Consider the following 12,970-nt stretch of genomic DNA (forward strand, 5'->3'; position numbering starts at 1 on the left):
TATGGGTAATGGAAAGAAGGAATTAATTATCCTGACTGAGTCATAAATTGCACTCCAAACAACATTAATGTTATTGTATTGTCCTCAGATTATGGAACAACAGACAACACATCATGATTAATTTAATAAGTTGGCTGTATTGTTAGAAGATCACTTACATTTAAAATGTCTAATACCAGTTTATAATGTTAGTCTAATTAACACTTGGCACACACATAGCCGGAATCTAGCTAAAAATTAGCTTGAAGTCAGTTACCGCCCTTGTATTTTAGGTACTACATAAACTGGTGTTATTTGGATCCACATGTTAGCGTGTTTGCTGCTTTGCATTCAAGTTAATAGACATCTGGTTTGAGCCAGGTTCATGCAGGTAAACATGTTGTAGCTCTTTGGCTAACATCTAGCTAACATTGTCTTTAGCTGTGTTTCTTACTTGACTGTTGATCTAAAACAAAACAAGTTAATTTTTAACTTGGTACTTGTCAGAAACTATTTTAACCCCCATTCACCAATATTAGCTTAAGATGGTTTAGCTGCCAAAAGTTTTACTCAGCAGAAGTTTTAGCTCGGCACACCTTGATTTAAAACACATGTCTTTGGATGAAAATAACTGCTATTCCTAATTTGTCCACTGTTTTAATAAGTGGACAGAACACAACGCTGAGACCCAGCAGAGAGCAATGAGCCCTTATTACAATTATTTTATTTTATTTTTTTAAGGATAGCTTATTAAATGATAACATCCTCCTTATTTACTTGTTCTTCTTTGCACTAAAACATATGGAAAAAAATCTGGAGTTGTTGTTATTATTCTGTTATGTAACTGGACTGGCCCCACCACAGATCAAATTGGACTGAATGTGGCCCCTGAACTAAAAGGAGTTTGACACACCTGATATTTAAAAGTATTATAGCACATTAACTAATGTTAGTTAAAATGATTTTAGCTCCTTAACGTTCCAGCTAACACATATTAAACTCATTTTAGCTATGTGGAGTTGTCTAATATTTTTTTCCCCCCTAACTAACATAACCAATGATATTTTCAGCTAACATGTCATATCTATCATAAGCAGGCTTTAGCTAGGTGCATTTTTCAAAAGATTTTAATCCTTTTGTTAACTTTGGGTAGACATGCTTTTGCCCCTTAACAGTTTCACTAACACAATTACCTTTCTTTTAGCTACTTGTCTAATATTGTTTTAGCCTTTAGATTAGCAAGTGTGGTTTTATCCACCTCACATTCGAGCTAACAGAGGTCTAAAACTTGTCTAAAACTCTTGTTTAAGTTCCCAAATAACATAACATTAACATTTTGTCTAGCGTCATATGAACTAGCGCAGTTAACTCAGACTGTTTTAGCTCATTTACGACAACTGTTTTGTTTGCTCGGTGAAATAGTCACACATAATGGACTTGTTAATAATAAACTGGTTTTAGATGGTACTGCAGACTTACATTATACACGCATTGTGGGCTGCTTAGCTCACACATCATTTACACTTTAGCTATTTCTGTTTTAGTATGAGTTAGCCTTTCCTTATAAGCGGCTTTATCAGTTCTTAATAGTAACCCATCTACTGATTTACATGAAATGTCTGCTTTGAAAATTATATAATGGAGCATTTTTTTTCACTGTTTGTCTGGAGGCTTCTCTTGTATTTTGTTGACTCTCAGGTGAGAAGAAAAACTCAGGAAGAGGTGTGGCCAGCTGAGTAAGAAGAGAGAGGCGGAGACAGGAGTCGAGGAAGAAGTACAGGTGTTCGGCAAACACACTTCCAGCGTCACACCGGGACAGGAATTATAAAAATATAGATCCCATATTCGCAGGACAAACAGCTCGGACCTATCTCACGGAGACTTATCAAGAAGAAGTTTTGGGGTTCAGACAGGAGTTGTGATTCGTTGGAAAGTCCTGCGTCGATGTCGCTGGAGGTTTGAATACCGTCATGGAGCAGTTGTTTCGAGGCGCGAGTGGTTAAAGAAAGAGCAGACAACATCAAGGAGACTAATTCATTTTGATTAACGGTGAGTTTTATGAGTTATTGTACCAATCAATGCTATAGGAAGTCGGTCCGTTTTAATGAGAAATTAATAATAGTGTATAAAGTGTTGTTTTATAGTGTAATTGAGAATACATTTAAATGCTAGACAGCCCAGTTCATGTCAGTTTACATCAAGTGCTGCAGTTTTTTTCATTTTCTTTTAACTGGGAAATACAGTACTTTTTAAACCAGTATAAGTATTTAGCAGCTATAATGTTAACCTTTCTTGTTCAAAACTGATATAAAAACATATAAAATATGGTTCAGTACTACAAATCAGTTCATAAATGAACTCACTTTAATATTGGCTTCTTCTGCATGAATGCTTTGATATTTTATATTTTAACTGTATTTCTTTCTACTAATTCCTACTGTCTGTGAAACACAAAGATTATCACCAAATACATTAGGTTTTCCTCGTCACACACACGTGGTCTCTATGACAGTGCAAACAAACTGGTTTAGCGAAGAAAAAAAAACATACTAAACATTGGACGTAATAAGATGCTTCAGTAAAGGTCTAAGATCCTGAGTCCATTCATATATAACGCCGACTTACTCTGCTTCATTATACGTATACGTCTCTTCTAACACATTCATGTTTTCTGCACGTTTTTTTCTTTAAAGAGGCACACCCTTCACCTCGTTGATAACAGGTCTGAATGTCACAGACTGACGTTATGCACCTACTCCCTAAGTGGGCCTTCTTCAGAGGTTTTTCTGCCCATGATGAATGGCTTGAACGTGGTTGCCTTTCATGGTTGGTTTTGATTTTCTCCTGGGCTCAGGCGGAGGAAGCTGGAATCAGCAGCATAAACAATTAGAGCTGCACTGAATAAGCAAAGTCATCATCATGTTAAGCTGCAAATATGGGCTACTATGTATAAAAGTCACGCTGGTTTCACACGTGACCGTACGGTCACATATAGGCCGTTTACTAAATAGCTGACCTCTTGGTCACGCATGCCATTGGACTGAGAGGATTTCACTGTAGCCGGACAGGTTAAAGATTCATCGCTCTGTACATAGAGAGGATGATCACAGAGCTCGCTTTGTTTACCATATTTGCATGGCGCGTTTTCTCGCTGAATCTGAACCTGCAGAGAATTTCAACTTGAGCGGAAAACACACTGGGAGTTGCCCCTGTGTATTAATGCAAGCCCAGGCTAGTGCGCTCTTGCGCTAGTTGTTCGAAGCATTGTCTGACTCTAAGAAAGTCGCTGGGTTGCTGAAGCCTCGGTTGGCTTGGTGGTTGTTGGGTGCGGATGTTAGAGGTAGCTGAGTGGGGAATGTTGAAGGTCTTCCCTGACTCACACCCTCTGGCCTCACTGTGCTGATAAGCAGGTGATTTAGCGTTGCACAACACTTAACTATACCAGGAATAGAAGACAGACATTATCCACTGAGTTTCACTTTTTCATTTGTGCTAACTCGGTGTCCTTGTTACAGTGTAGCTGCCTCTCCTTTTTGACCAAAGTTAGCGAGGTAACTTCAACCCAGCAGCTCCTCTCTTTGCATTGTTTCTCCTGATAACCAAAACTCTCAGCTCCACTTAAAGGGGCCGTGCCTGTTGACACAAGAAGGCGTAAAACAGAAAAGGCGTGTAAGCGCATACGCTGAATATGGTGAGTTACGTCCCTAGAGTCTGCTACAATAGCTTACCTGAAAAACAACACTATGCCCTGACGGTATGAGACATCGGTTAGAGTCATGTTGCTGTTTTGCTGCCATTTCCACACGCGGTATCAGTAGTCACATAAATACTGTGTGAACAGGATCCGGTCGGACTGGTGGCTCCAACCAGTGACAGACAGTTTTTCACATTGCTGCAGGATCATTTAGTCAGTCTCAGCCTTCTTTTCAAAACCTCTGTGTGTAATTTCAGTCAGTGTAATATGCACATGCAGTTTAGAAGTTTTTTGGAGCAGTTAAAATATCAGGCGTTCGCGCAGTCGAGGAAGTTAAAATCTGTTTCCCGCACCCTCGTCTCCCTGTTCTTTTATTGCTTCTATGCACCTTCTATCGTCTTTCAACATGTTCCCTGTTTGATTGTATTCCAGTTTGTGTAATTAACTGCGTGGTTTTGCGTCACAAATGTCGGGAAAGTAGTGTGAGGTTCTCACTAATACATGCCAAAAGTTGGCACTCAGCAAAACCATTAACAATGTCCCTCCGGCATCACCCACCAAGAGCTTTTTGTTTGGTCTCCATGGTAACCCATTGAGGCTGAAGAGGCGGTAAAGTAACCGTGACTCTTCAATGAGATGAGGAATACTGAGGAAGAAAATTGTTTCATAGTGACTATTGTGTTTGTTTGTGTTTTGTCTTAGCAGCAACTCAGCAGAGGACTTGTGTTCTAAAATCACTGTCTCATAACGTCCGACCTGTAACCTCACAGGCAGGTCGGCCGGGTCATGCTGATGGACCAGGACACTCAGTGGCTGTACCAACTCCTGACCGAGGTCCAGTTGGAGAAGTTCTACCTGCGGGTCAGAGATGGCCTCAACATCACCCGCGTGGAGCACTTCGCCTACGTCAAAGAATCCGACCTGGAGCAGATAGGAATCAGTAAACCTGGTGAGCATAACCATCTGCTTCTATCGCTCACACCGGGTGAAAATCAATGCCTGCAGTCTACCACGGACAAAAGAGATTTACCTTCTGGCTCAGGAAGGGATGTCTGGGTTTATATCGCTCCTGATGCAAAAGCATCGTCTTCTGTTTGCCGTCAGCAGTGTATTTTTCTTTAAAAGGCTCCTAATCAATATGAGATTTACATTATTGACGTGCTCCAGGCACATTTGCATTAACCGCTTGACTGAAACAGTCCGTCAGCCACATCTTTGGATATCATCAGATGGAGGCTACTCTGTGTTTGTATACGCAAAAATTCAATTATTGGAGGTGCAAAAGTCGTGAAATCTTGACGATATTTAGGGACTATTTAAAACTTTGATTGATTTTGATTCCAGGGGCTGCAAAAAGCGGTCTTTTTCATGATCAGATAATCATTTCATCTGTCATAAATAGATAAATATAAAATGCTCTTCACTACTTCCATTAGGACACAGGTGTCAAACGTACTAATCTGGCCCTGTGCAAAAATTAAATTTAGTAAGAGATGTAGACAACAATGAGACCTAAAACTAAACAGAAATTGAACTTCTTTCTCCGGTTGTTCGTGACATGTTTTATAATGGTTCAGTTCATTAAATGTAAGCACTTTCATAATGTACTTTTTTGCACTTAACACTTAAAATTAACATTTGGAGTTGTCGTTATTTATAGGTTAATACACTATTGTATCAAACTGGCCTGTATGTGAACTAAAGTGAGTTTGACACCCCTGCTTTAGGACAACGAGCTAAAACCTAATGTCACTCGCAGTCAAGAAGTAGAGCAGCAACTACTGATCATGAACTAGCCTGTTGGTTATTTTTTATAAATATTTATTTTATTCATTTAATGCATGACATGCCAGATATGAGTGAAAAACAATGAGAGTAGATGCTTTTCCAGCCATAAAAAGTCATACATAACATTATCCTGCGTCCTCATATGGGGACATGGCGTTTTAGGTTTGTGGCAGCTTATTCTGCTTCATTTAGACCTGTTGTCCTCGTAAGGAGACACTTTTGTCTGCCATGTACTGGTAGTGAAGGGTCAGTACATTTATTTATTTATGCTTATTAACTTTTCTAGGTTGATATGACGTGAAAATTTAACAAATTCACAAGTACTCGTTTGAGGACGTTGGGATTTCATCGTTTCGGATTCTGCTTTTGCAGTAAAATAAACAGTTTTATATTTTGCTACACATCGGTGACTCAAATTGTAATATACATAATATATGAAATAAGCCTTCAAACTGCTTCCAGTTCAAAGATGAAGCTTATTTTTTTTATATACTGATCCTGAATACCTGAAGAACATAATCTTATTTTATGGAAATTAAGATACATTCCACAAACAAATAAATGTTTGGGTCTCAGGAGGTTAAACCTCATTTGTGGTTTTCTTGCAGCACAAAGAAGACTATGGGAGGCTCTGAAACGTTACAAGACGAGCTCACGCGCGCGGTCATGGATCCCCAAGGTCTGAAACCTTTGTCGTGTTTTGATTTCCTTTATGCGTGAACTGCGTTGTTACAGGGATGAGCAGTATGCGCTGACTATCACTTACTGATGCACACAGGTGTTGAGCAGCCGGAGTCAGGATGCTGGTGAGCAGTGGACTGGTCAGGCCCAGGAGACCAGGGCTCTTCCTTGTCTGATCCAAGACACTGAGCTTAATCTGGGCGAGAAGTTGGGCTCCGGGTCCTTTGGGGTGGTGAAGAGGGGAGAGTGGCACACGCCTACGGGGAGAGTGGTAAGACATGATTCTAGAGATCAGCTTATTAAGTTTCTGGGAGTTTTTTTTTTTTTTAAACCTTTGGGGGGTTTTAATCCGCTCTGAAAACTTTAATAGTGTTTAAAAGTGGTATGGAAGTGATGGCAGTGTAGCAAAATGAAGGTAAATGTATGAATCATTATTTTTTTATAGCAGAGTTAGAGAGTTTGTGAGTCTAATGTCAGTGGTTTAAGCCCCCTCTACGTCCAGGTGCCTGGAACAAGCACCAAAACCCTCCGAACCGCTCTCTGGAGGCCTCACTACTCAACCCACTGCACTTTCTGTGTAGAAAATGTATGGGTTAAATGAAGGGAATTTCCTTTTACGTGTACATTTAACCTAGTTATCCAACTCCCTGCGCGTGTCATCGTGACTGTCCAGGTTCCGATCACCCGACTGCATTTTTATCCCCGTCTCTCACCCATCTCCGCCACAAAGAGCAAACAAAGAGGCCTTGCATCAGATGTTTATGTTTCTGGAGTGAAACAACGTCGAACTGCTAACTCACTCAGAGGTGTGGTGAGCTTTCGTGTGTCTCGGGCCTAACTGAGACTAACTGATCTCTCCTCAGCTGCCCGTCGCGGTGAAGTCGCTGAAGAGCAGCATGTCGCGGCAGACGGACACGCTGGCGGACTTCCTCCAAGAAGTGAGCACCATGCAGTCCCTGGACCACCCCAACATCATACGGCTCTACGGCGTCGTGCTAACACACCCGCTGAAGATGGTAGGATGATTCATTGCCCGCGGTGAATCACGCCTTGCAAATCCTGTGCTTTTAGGAGCTTAAACACACACTGACCTATATTTCCCTCCCTGTAGGTGACAGAGCTGGCGCCTTTGGGCTCGCTGTATGACACCCTGCGCTCACGTCAATATGAGTACCCCCTGGCACGCCTATGGCTCTTCGCCACCCAGATTGTGTCGGGCATGGAGTACCTGGAGTCCAGGAGGTTCATCCACAGGGACCTGGCCGCAAGGAACGTGCTGCTGGCGTCCAAGGATATGGTGAAGATCGGAGACTTCGGCCTGATGAGAGGCCTGAGCCAAGAGACCGACCACTACGTCATGACGGCACACAGGAGGATCCCGTTTGCATGGTGAGAGTCACCAGGGGGAAACAATTACTAATAATATTTGGAAACGCCTAAAAGTGGGATTAATCAGCTCTTACTCGTGCTTTTATCTCCTCCAGGTGTGCTCCAGAGAGCCTACGCATCGGCTCCTTCTCCCACCTGTCAGACGTCTGGATGTTTGGCGTGACGCTGTGGGAGATGTTCACCTACTGCGAGGAACCCTGGTTCGGTCTGTCGGGTCGTCAGGTGCGCACGTGTCAGCAGTTTAACATTCACGTTTCCCTTTTATTGTTCCGTCGTATCTGACTTCACGGCTGGAATGCGCGCTCACGCCTTTTCGCACTGTTTGTTTTTGTCACCTGCGGCGTGACTCACACTTTAAGCATCGCTGATATGCGCTATCTCTCTGGTGCAGATTTTGTGGCGCGTGGAGCGGGAGGGAGAGCGCCTGGAGAAGCCGCAGGATTGCCCCCAGGAGCTTTACGCCGTCATGAGGAAGTGCTGGGCCTGCAGTCCCGCCGACAGGCCCAGCTTCGCCAAGCTCAGCACCATGGTGGCAGAGGTGTGGACTTGTATTATTTAAAGCATAGGTCTTCAACAGGGGGTCCGTGACCCCTAGGGGGTCGCAAAATCTTTGTGGTTGATTAGACATTTTTTTAGATATTTTTTCTTTAAATGCTCATTAGGATAGGATTAGGGATAAGGGATGAATGCAAAATGCTAAATTATAATGTATATTTATAATAGCGCTAGGCAGAGTTTAATAAAGAACACATATAGTAAGTAGACTCCTGATATAAATCTTTATTTGTACTTGGTGATAAAATCAGAGCGGGGAGACTTTTAATCTAGGAATGTTTAATTCTTCCTCATATCTTTGAGTTTCTTTTCATCATCTTCTTCCTCTTCAGGCCAAACCAATGGAGGTGCAGGCAACGAGAGACTTCGCCGAGTCCAGAAAGCTCGCACTCGCGGCCAACGACCTTGTGACCGTCATAGACCACGGGTGGGTGAGCGGAAAGAAGGGTGGGGCAAAAAAAAAAAAAAAAAAAGGAAAGGGAAAACCTCATCTGACACAATGGGCTTTTGTCGCGGTGAAACAGGGGTTTATATCGGCGCTCTCTCAGAAGTGCATACCAGCCGTAATCCCATCCAGTCCTCAAATGCGTTCGCGCTTTGTTTGTTGAACGGGTTTCGCAGCTTTGACGTTGTCCTTTTAAGGTTGTTTTTGTTTCACCTTACGCAGCTGTGATCAAGATCAAGATAAATCCTCAAAAATATCTACAAAAAAAAAAAACAAACAAAATGAATACAATGGAATTGTGAGGGCAGGATTGCTGTTAGTGCACAGTAACACTACTTAAGTTCAGCTTTATCGTCACTTCCTTCACATGAACCAGACAGACTGTCCTGCAGTGAAAATCTTATTCTGAAATCTCAGACGCACACTGCTGTGTTTACGTCAAGCATGTTTAGGTTTACAACAGTTTGCCACCGTACTTGAAGAGACCTGATTCTTGTCTGTAGTGACATCACATCACCTGATGTAACAAACTAGATACTGTGATACTGATTTCTTTGGCTTCTGTTCAGTGCACATGTTTATTTATTTATTTAAATGAAATATCTTCGTCTCTCTGTGCAGTCTGGAGTTGACTGAGTGGCGAGGTCAGAACCAGAGGACTCTCGGCGTCGGCTGGTTTCCCGCGACCCTCATCATGCCGCCGCTCCCCTCTGCTGCTGCCATAGCCGCCGCCACTGCCGCTGTCGCCGCGGCCGCATCCAGCAACCCCGGACCCAACCCAGTCCCCGGCTCGGCCCTCATCTCGCCCCCGCTGAAGGGCAGTCTGCAGCACACCGGGCACGGAGACATCAAGCCTGACCGCTGCTGGGGAACTCCTGAGAGCCTGGAAGAGTCAGTAACACGCCTCTCCTCCCTATCTTTATGCTGACCTCTGTAATAAAGTCGCTCACGTTCCCTAGTTTTATTGCACGGTGTTAAGCTCGCTGCCGTAGCGAACTTTCCCCCGCTGCAAGTGAATAGTGTAATTGGCGAGCCAAGCCCGTCATTTTAATGTGTTTACTGTTGTGATGTGTGCAGCAGCGGCAACTGGAGGCCAGGCCCTGGCAGAGAGAAGGAGGGGTCCAATCTGCAGAAAATGGCAGGTAGGAACTAAAAATAAACCCAGCAGGAGAACGTGTGTCAGCAAAGAAGATAATATGGCTAGATGTGATCCATACGCTGAGACTTTACTTACCTCTAATGTTCTTAACCTAAAGGCAACAATCTTATATCAGTGGACAGCACACATCCTCGTTACGTAATTATTAGTTTAGTAAGGAGTCTGCTTGACAAAAATGGGTGCCATCTCATTTGTCTTTCTGTTATGTTGTTTATATTTTAAGTATATGAAGCCTCGCTCATCCAGGCAGCTCTTTCAGCTACTCACCTTTGACCAGTCTGCCCCCTACTGGCCGAATCAGGCACTACATATGCAATACTACTAAACTGTGCAGGCAGCAAAAAGTGTTTAAAACATGTTTGTTCTCTAGTGTGAGTGTCTACCTTTTTTTTCTAACTCCTCCCCATGTCTCCAGGTATGTCTCGGAGCCTGGAGTCAGTGTTGGGTGGCCAACGGCCCCGGGCTAACACAGTCGGGGTTGTGAGAGTTGACCAGCACGGCAGACTCCTGCCTCCTGCGTTGGAAGCTCAAAGCGTGGTGGTGCAGGATCCCCGGCGGTTCAGCGAGGCCGGCCTCGTTGCCCCACTTCGCCCGCCGCCCCCGAACCTGAAGCGCTTGATGATGATAAAGACTCAGAGGAAGCAAGCAGCTCAGCCGCCGCCGGGCTCCTCGTGGCCTCCGCAGGCGGTCCTGCCCCCTACGACGCAGATGCAGCCTCAGCCCCAGCCCCAGCCCCTCCCGCCGAATCAACAAGCCATCGTGAGCTCGAACCTGCCGAAAGCGACCCAGCTGGCGCGCTCCACCCCGCAGCTGGACGAACACACAGACAACAGGGAGAGAGACCGAGAGCGAATGAGGGATCGGGAGAAGGCGCCCAACGCACAGAGCGTGAGAGACACTCTCACCACACAGGTAAGAGACGGGGTTCTACACCTAGGCTCCTAGCACACAAAATGTCAACCTCAAAGCATTAACGTATGTGTCTGGTGCACCCGGTTAGATCATGGAGGCTGTACACGGAGTGACCATCGAAGAGGTTCATGCTGCACTTCAACGTAATGACTGGAACCCAGTGAGGGCTGAGCAACAACTCAAGGTGAGACCTGGGAAATAAACCCGTCCATCTATAGCAGCTGGAGTTTAACTGCAGGTTATGTAGGATTAAAATGTAAGATAAGATAAGGTATGCCTTTAATCATCCCACAGTGGGGTAATTCTCATTGTTAACAGCAGCCGAGCCATTCAGCGATCACAGACGGCGAACTAAAGAATAAAACCGATATGAAAACAAATACATTTAACGAGACAAACGACAGGAAAATAAGGTCCCATGAAATATTACACAGAAGAAACTGAAGCATACAGAAATATAAAATAATATATTTACAATATATATACAATATATATTTACAATTTACAATTATGAACCCGGTGGATTAGCTTAAATTCGCCATTGAGTTGGCTGCTTCCACACCAACTGGTTAAGTTTCAAATCTCCAATGAGAATTCTTCATGCACATATAGGTATAAAAGGTACACATCTGGTCAATGATCTCTAGAATCATTAACCACTTCCTGTTTTGAGAATGTTTTAAATTGAGATCTACAATCTTCTGTTTCTGGCGTTCGCGCGCAGGAAAGATCCCAATAAACGAACCCGCGGCTCACTGGCGCCTTCTTCCACGAGGCAGAGGTACTGTCCGCCTCAGTTCAGGTGCTTTTTCAGTGCGGTTTAATGTCGGATAAACAAGACTGAATGTGTTACACTCATACATGAAGTATGTTGACTAGGCTATAGAGAATTAGGCCAAAAGTGCAGGCAACCGTTATACGGGCCCAACCCAGTTTGTTGTGTAATCGGAGGTGAGGCTCAGCTCCCGGCTGCCTCAACTTGCACCTCTCCCTGTGAAATTTCAGGGAATCGATTATAAAAAATGATCGAAATTACTCAGAGGCCCCCCTCCCCTGACCATACGTCCCCTGATTTGGACTATACAGTGAACTGCTTGTTTGAGGAATGTGCAATCCAAATACCATTAACTAAACTGGAACCAGGGGGGGCAGAGTGCCCCTATAGCACCGCTGCTATATATAACCTGTGTGCAGGCAACTTACTATAAGCTTGAAAGGCAGGAGGTGGAGGTCATGGGTGGGGGGGTTGTGGTAGATATATATGCAGCAGCGAATTTAGGTCTTGAGTTGAAAAAGTAGTCAGACACAGTTGTGCTTGACAGTTATTTGTTTTGTGTGTGTATAAGGTTAAAGCAACTTATTTTAATTAATTAAACAGAGCAGCACAAATTATAACTTTTCTACTAATAATTTGATGAAACTGTGATAAACTGTAATTAGTTGTTGCACAGTTGTTTCTAAAGTTTCAACCCTTACAAAGGAAGAAACACAACAGCGATCCAGTCTGACGCTGCTTTTTCCCCATTAAAAACCTGTGATGGCTGTTTCTGAGCGTGTTCCTATTTCTTTCTCTCTGTCTCCTCAGTTGGAGCAGCTGTACTCGCTGAGCCTCTGCTCCAGAGAGGACTGCGTGAGGATCCTCACCAAATACCAGTGGAACCTGCAGCTGGCCAGCCGCTACCTGTTCCGAATGTCTCGGGAGGACAGGGCCTGATGGACCCGTTGGTCCGCGCAGAGAGGCGAGCCTGAAGACACTTTAGTCGGCTTCGTCTGGAGCATCAGCGCAACAATAACAACTGTCACTGGCTGCTTTTAAACGGGAGCGGCCCGCACACACGAGAAGAAGAAGAATGAACACAAACTTGAATAATATTTCTGAAACTTCAGCAAAACGCTCCCACGCTCTGTTTGTATATTTCAAATCAGCACACGTTTTTTTTTTTTTTGCAGATAGTTTTTTTTTTTGTTTTTTTTGTATCTTAATGAATTTGTATATATTGTATTAGAAAGGATTGTTGAATAAAGATGATCTGCCATGTGATGACGTCGGTCGTTCCTCTCGTTCTGGTTTGTTGTCAAACTGCGCTTCCCCCAGTTTTAGTGTTAGTTGCATTGTGGGTAATGTAGGCAAGTTTTGCGCATTCAGAAAACTTTTCTATATTAATACACACAGTTGTTTTAGAGCTTTCAGCCGGATTGATGTCTTTAATTTAATAATATTGCAGCCTACATTGGCTCAGCTTCAGCGTGGAAAGCTCTGTGGAGTTTATATCTCAAGTTATTTTCAACTCACGAATCAACTTATTCACTCAGACCTCTCCTATAATCTGTTTATTCCTGCGCAACAAGAACCACGCGATTGTGTTTT

At 43.6% G+C, this 12,970-nt stretch overlaps 1 protein-coding gene across 1 annotated transcript; it reads left to right on the plus strand.

Moving 5' to 3' along the window:
* The first annotated feature begins 1,721 nt into the window (after window positions 1-1,721).
* On the plus strand, window positions 1,722-12,643 carry tnk1 (tyrosine kinase, non-receptor, 1). Its single transcript, XM_047604302.1, has 14 exons — window positions 1,722-2,028; window positions 4,444-4,622; window positions 6,070-6,140; window positions 6,240-6,413; window positions 7,006-7,158; window positions 7,254-7,531; window positions 7,627-7,753; window positions 7,923-8,069; window positions 8,419-8,513; window positions 9,153-9,422; window positions 9,609-9,673; window positions 10,106-10,602; window positions 10,691-10,786; window positions 12,188-12,643. Exons 2-14 carry the CDS (start codon window positions 4,460-4,462, stop codon window positions 12,314-12,316), a joined length of 2,265 nt encoding a protein of 754 aa, XP_047460258.1. The 5' UTR covers window positions 1,722-2,028; window positions 4,444-4,459; the 3' UTR covers window positions 12,317-12,643.
* Window positions 12,644-12,970: the final 327 nt, after the last annotated feature.

This window comes from Mugil cephalus, chromosome 1, assembly GCF_022458985.1.
Source record: "Mugil cephalus isolate CIBA_MC_2020 chromosome 1, CIBA_Mcephalus_1.1, whole genome shotgun sequence".
NCBI classification, from domain to species: Eukaryota; Metazoa; Chordata; class Actinopteri; order Mugiliformes; family Mugilidae; genus Mugil; species Mugil cephalus.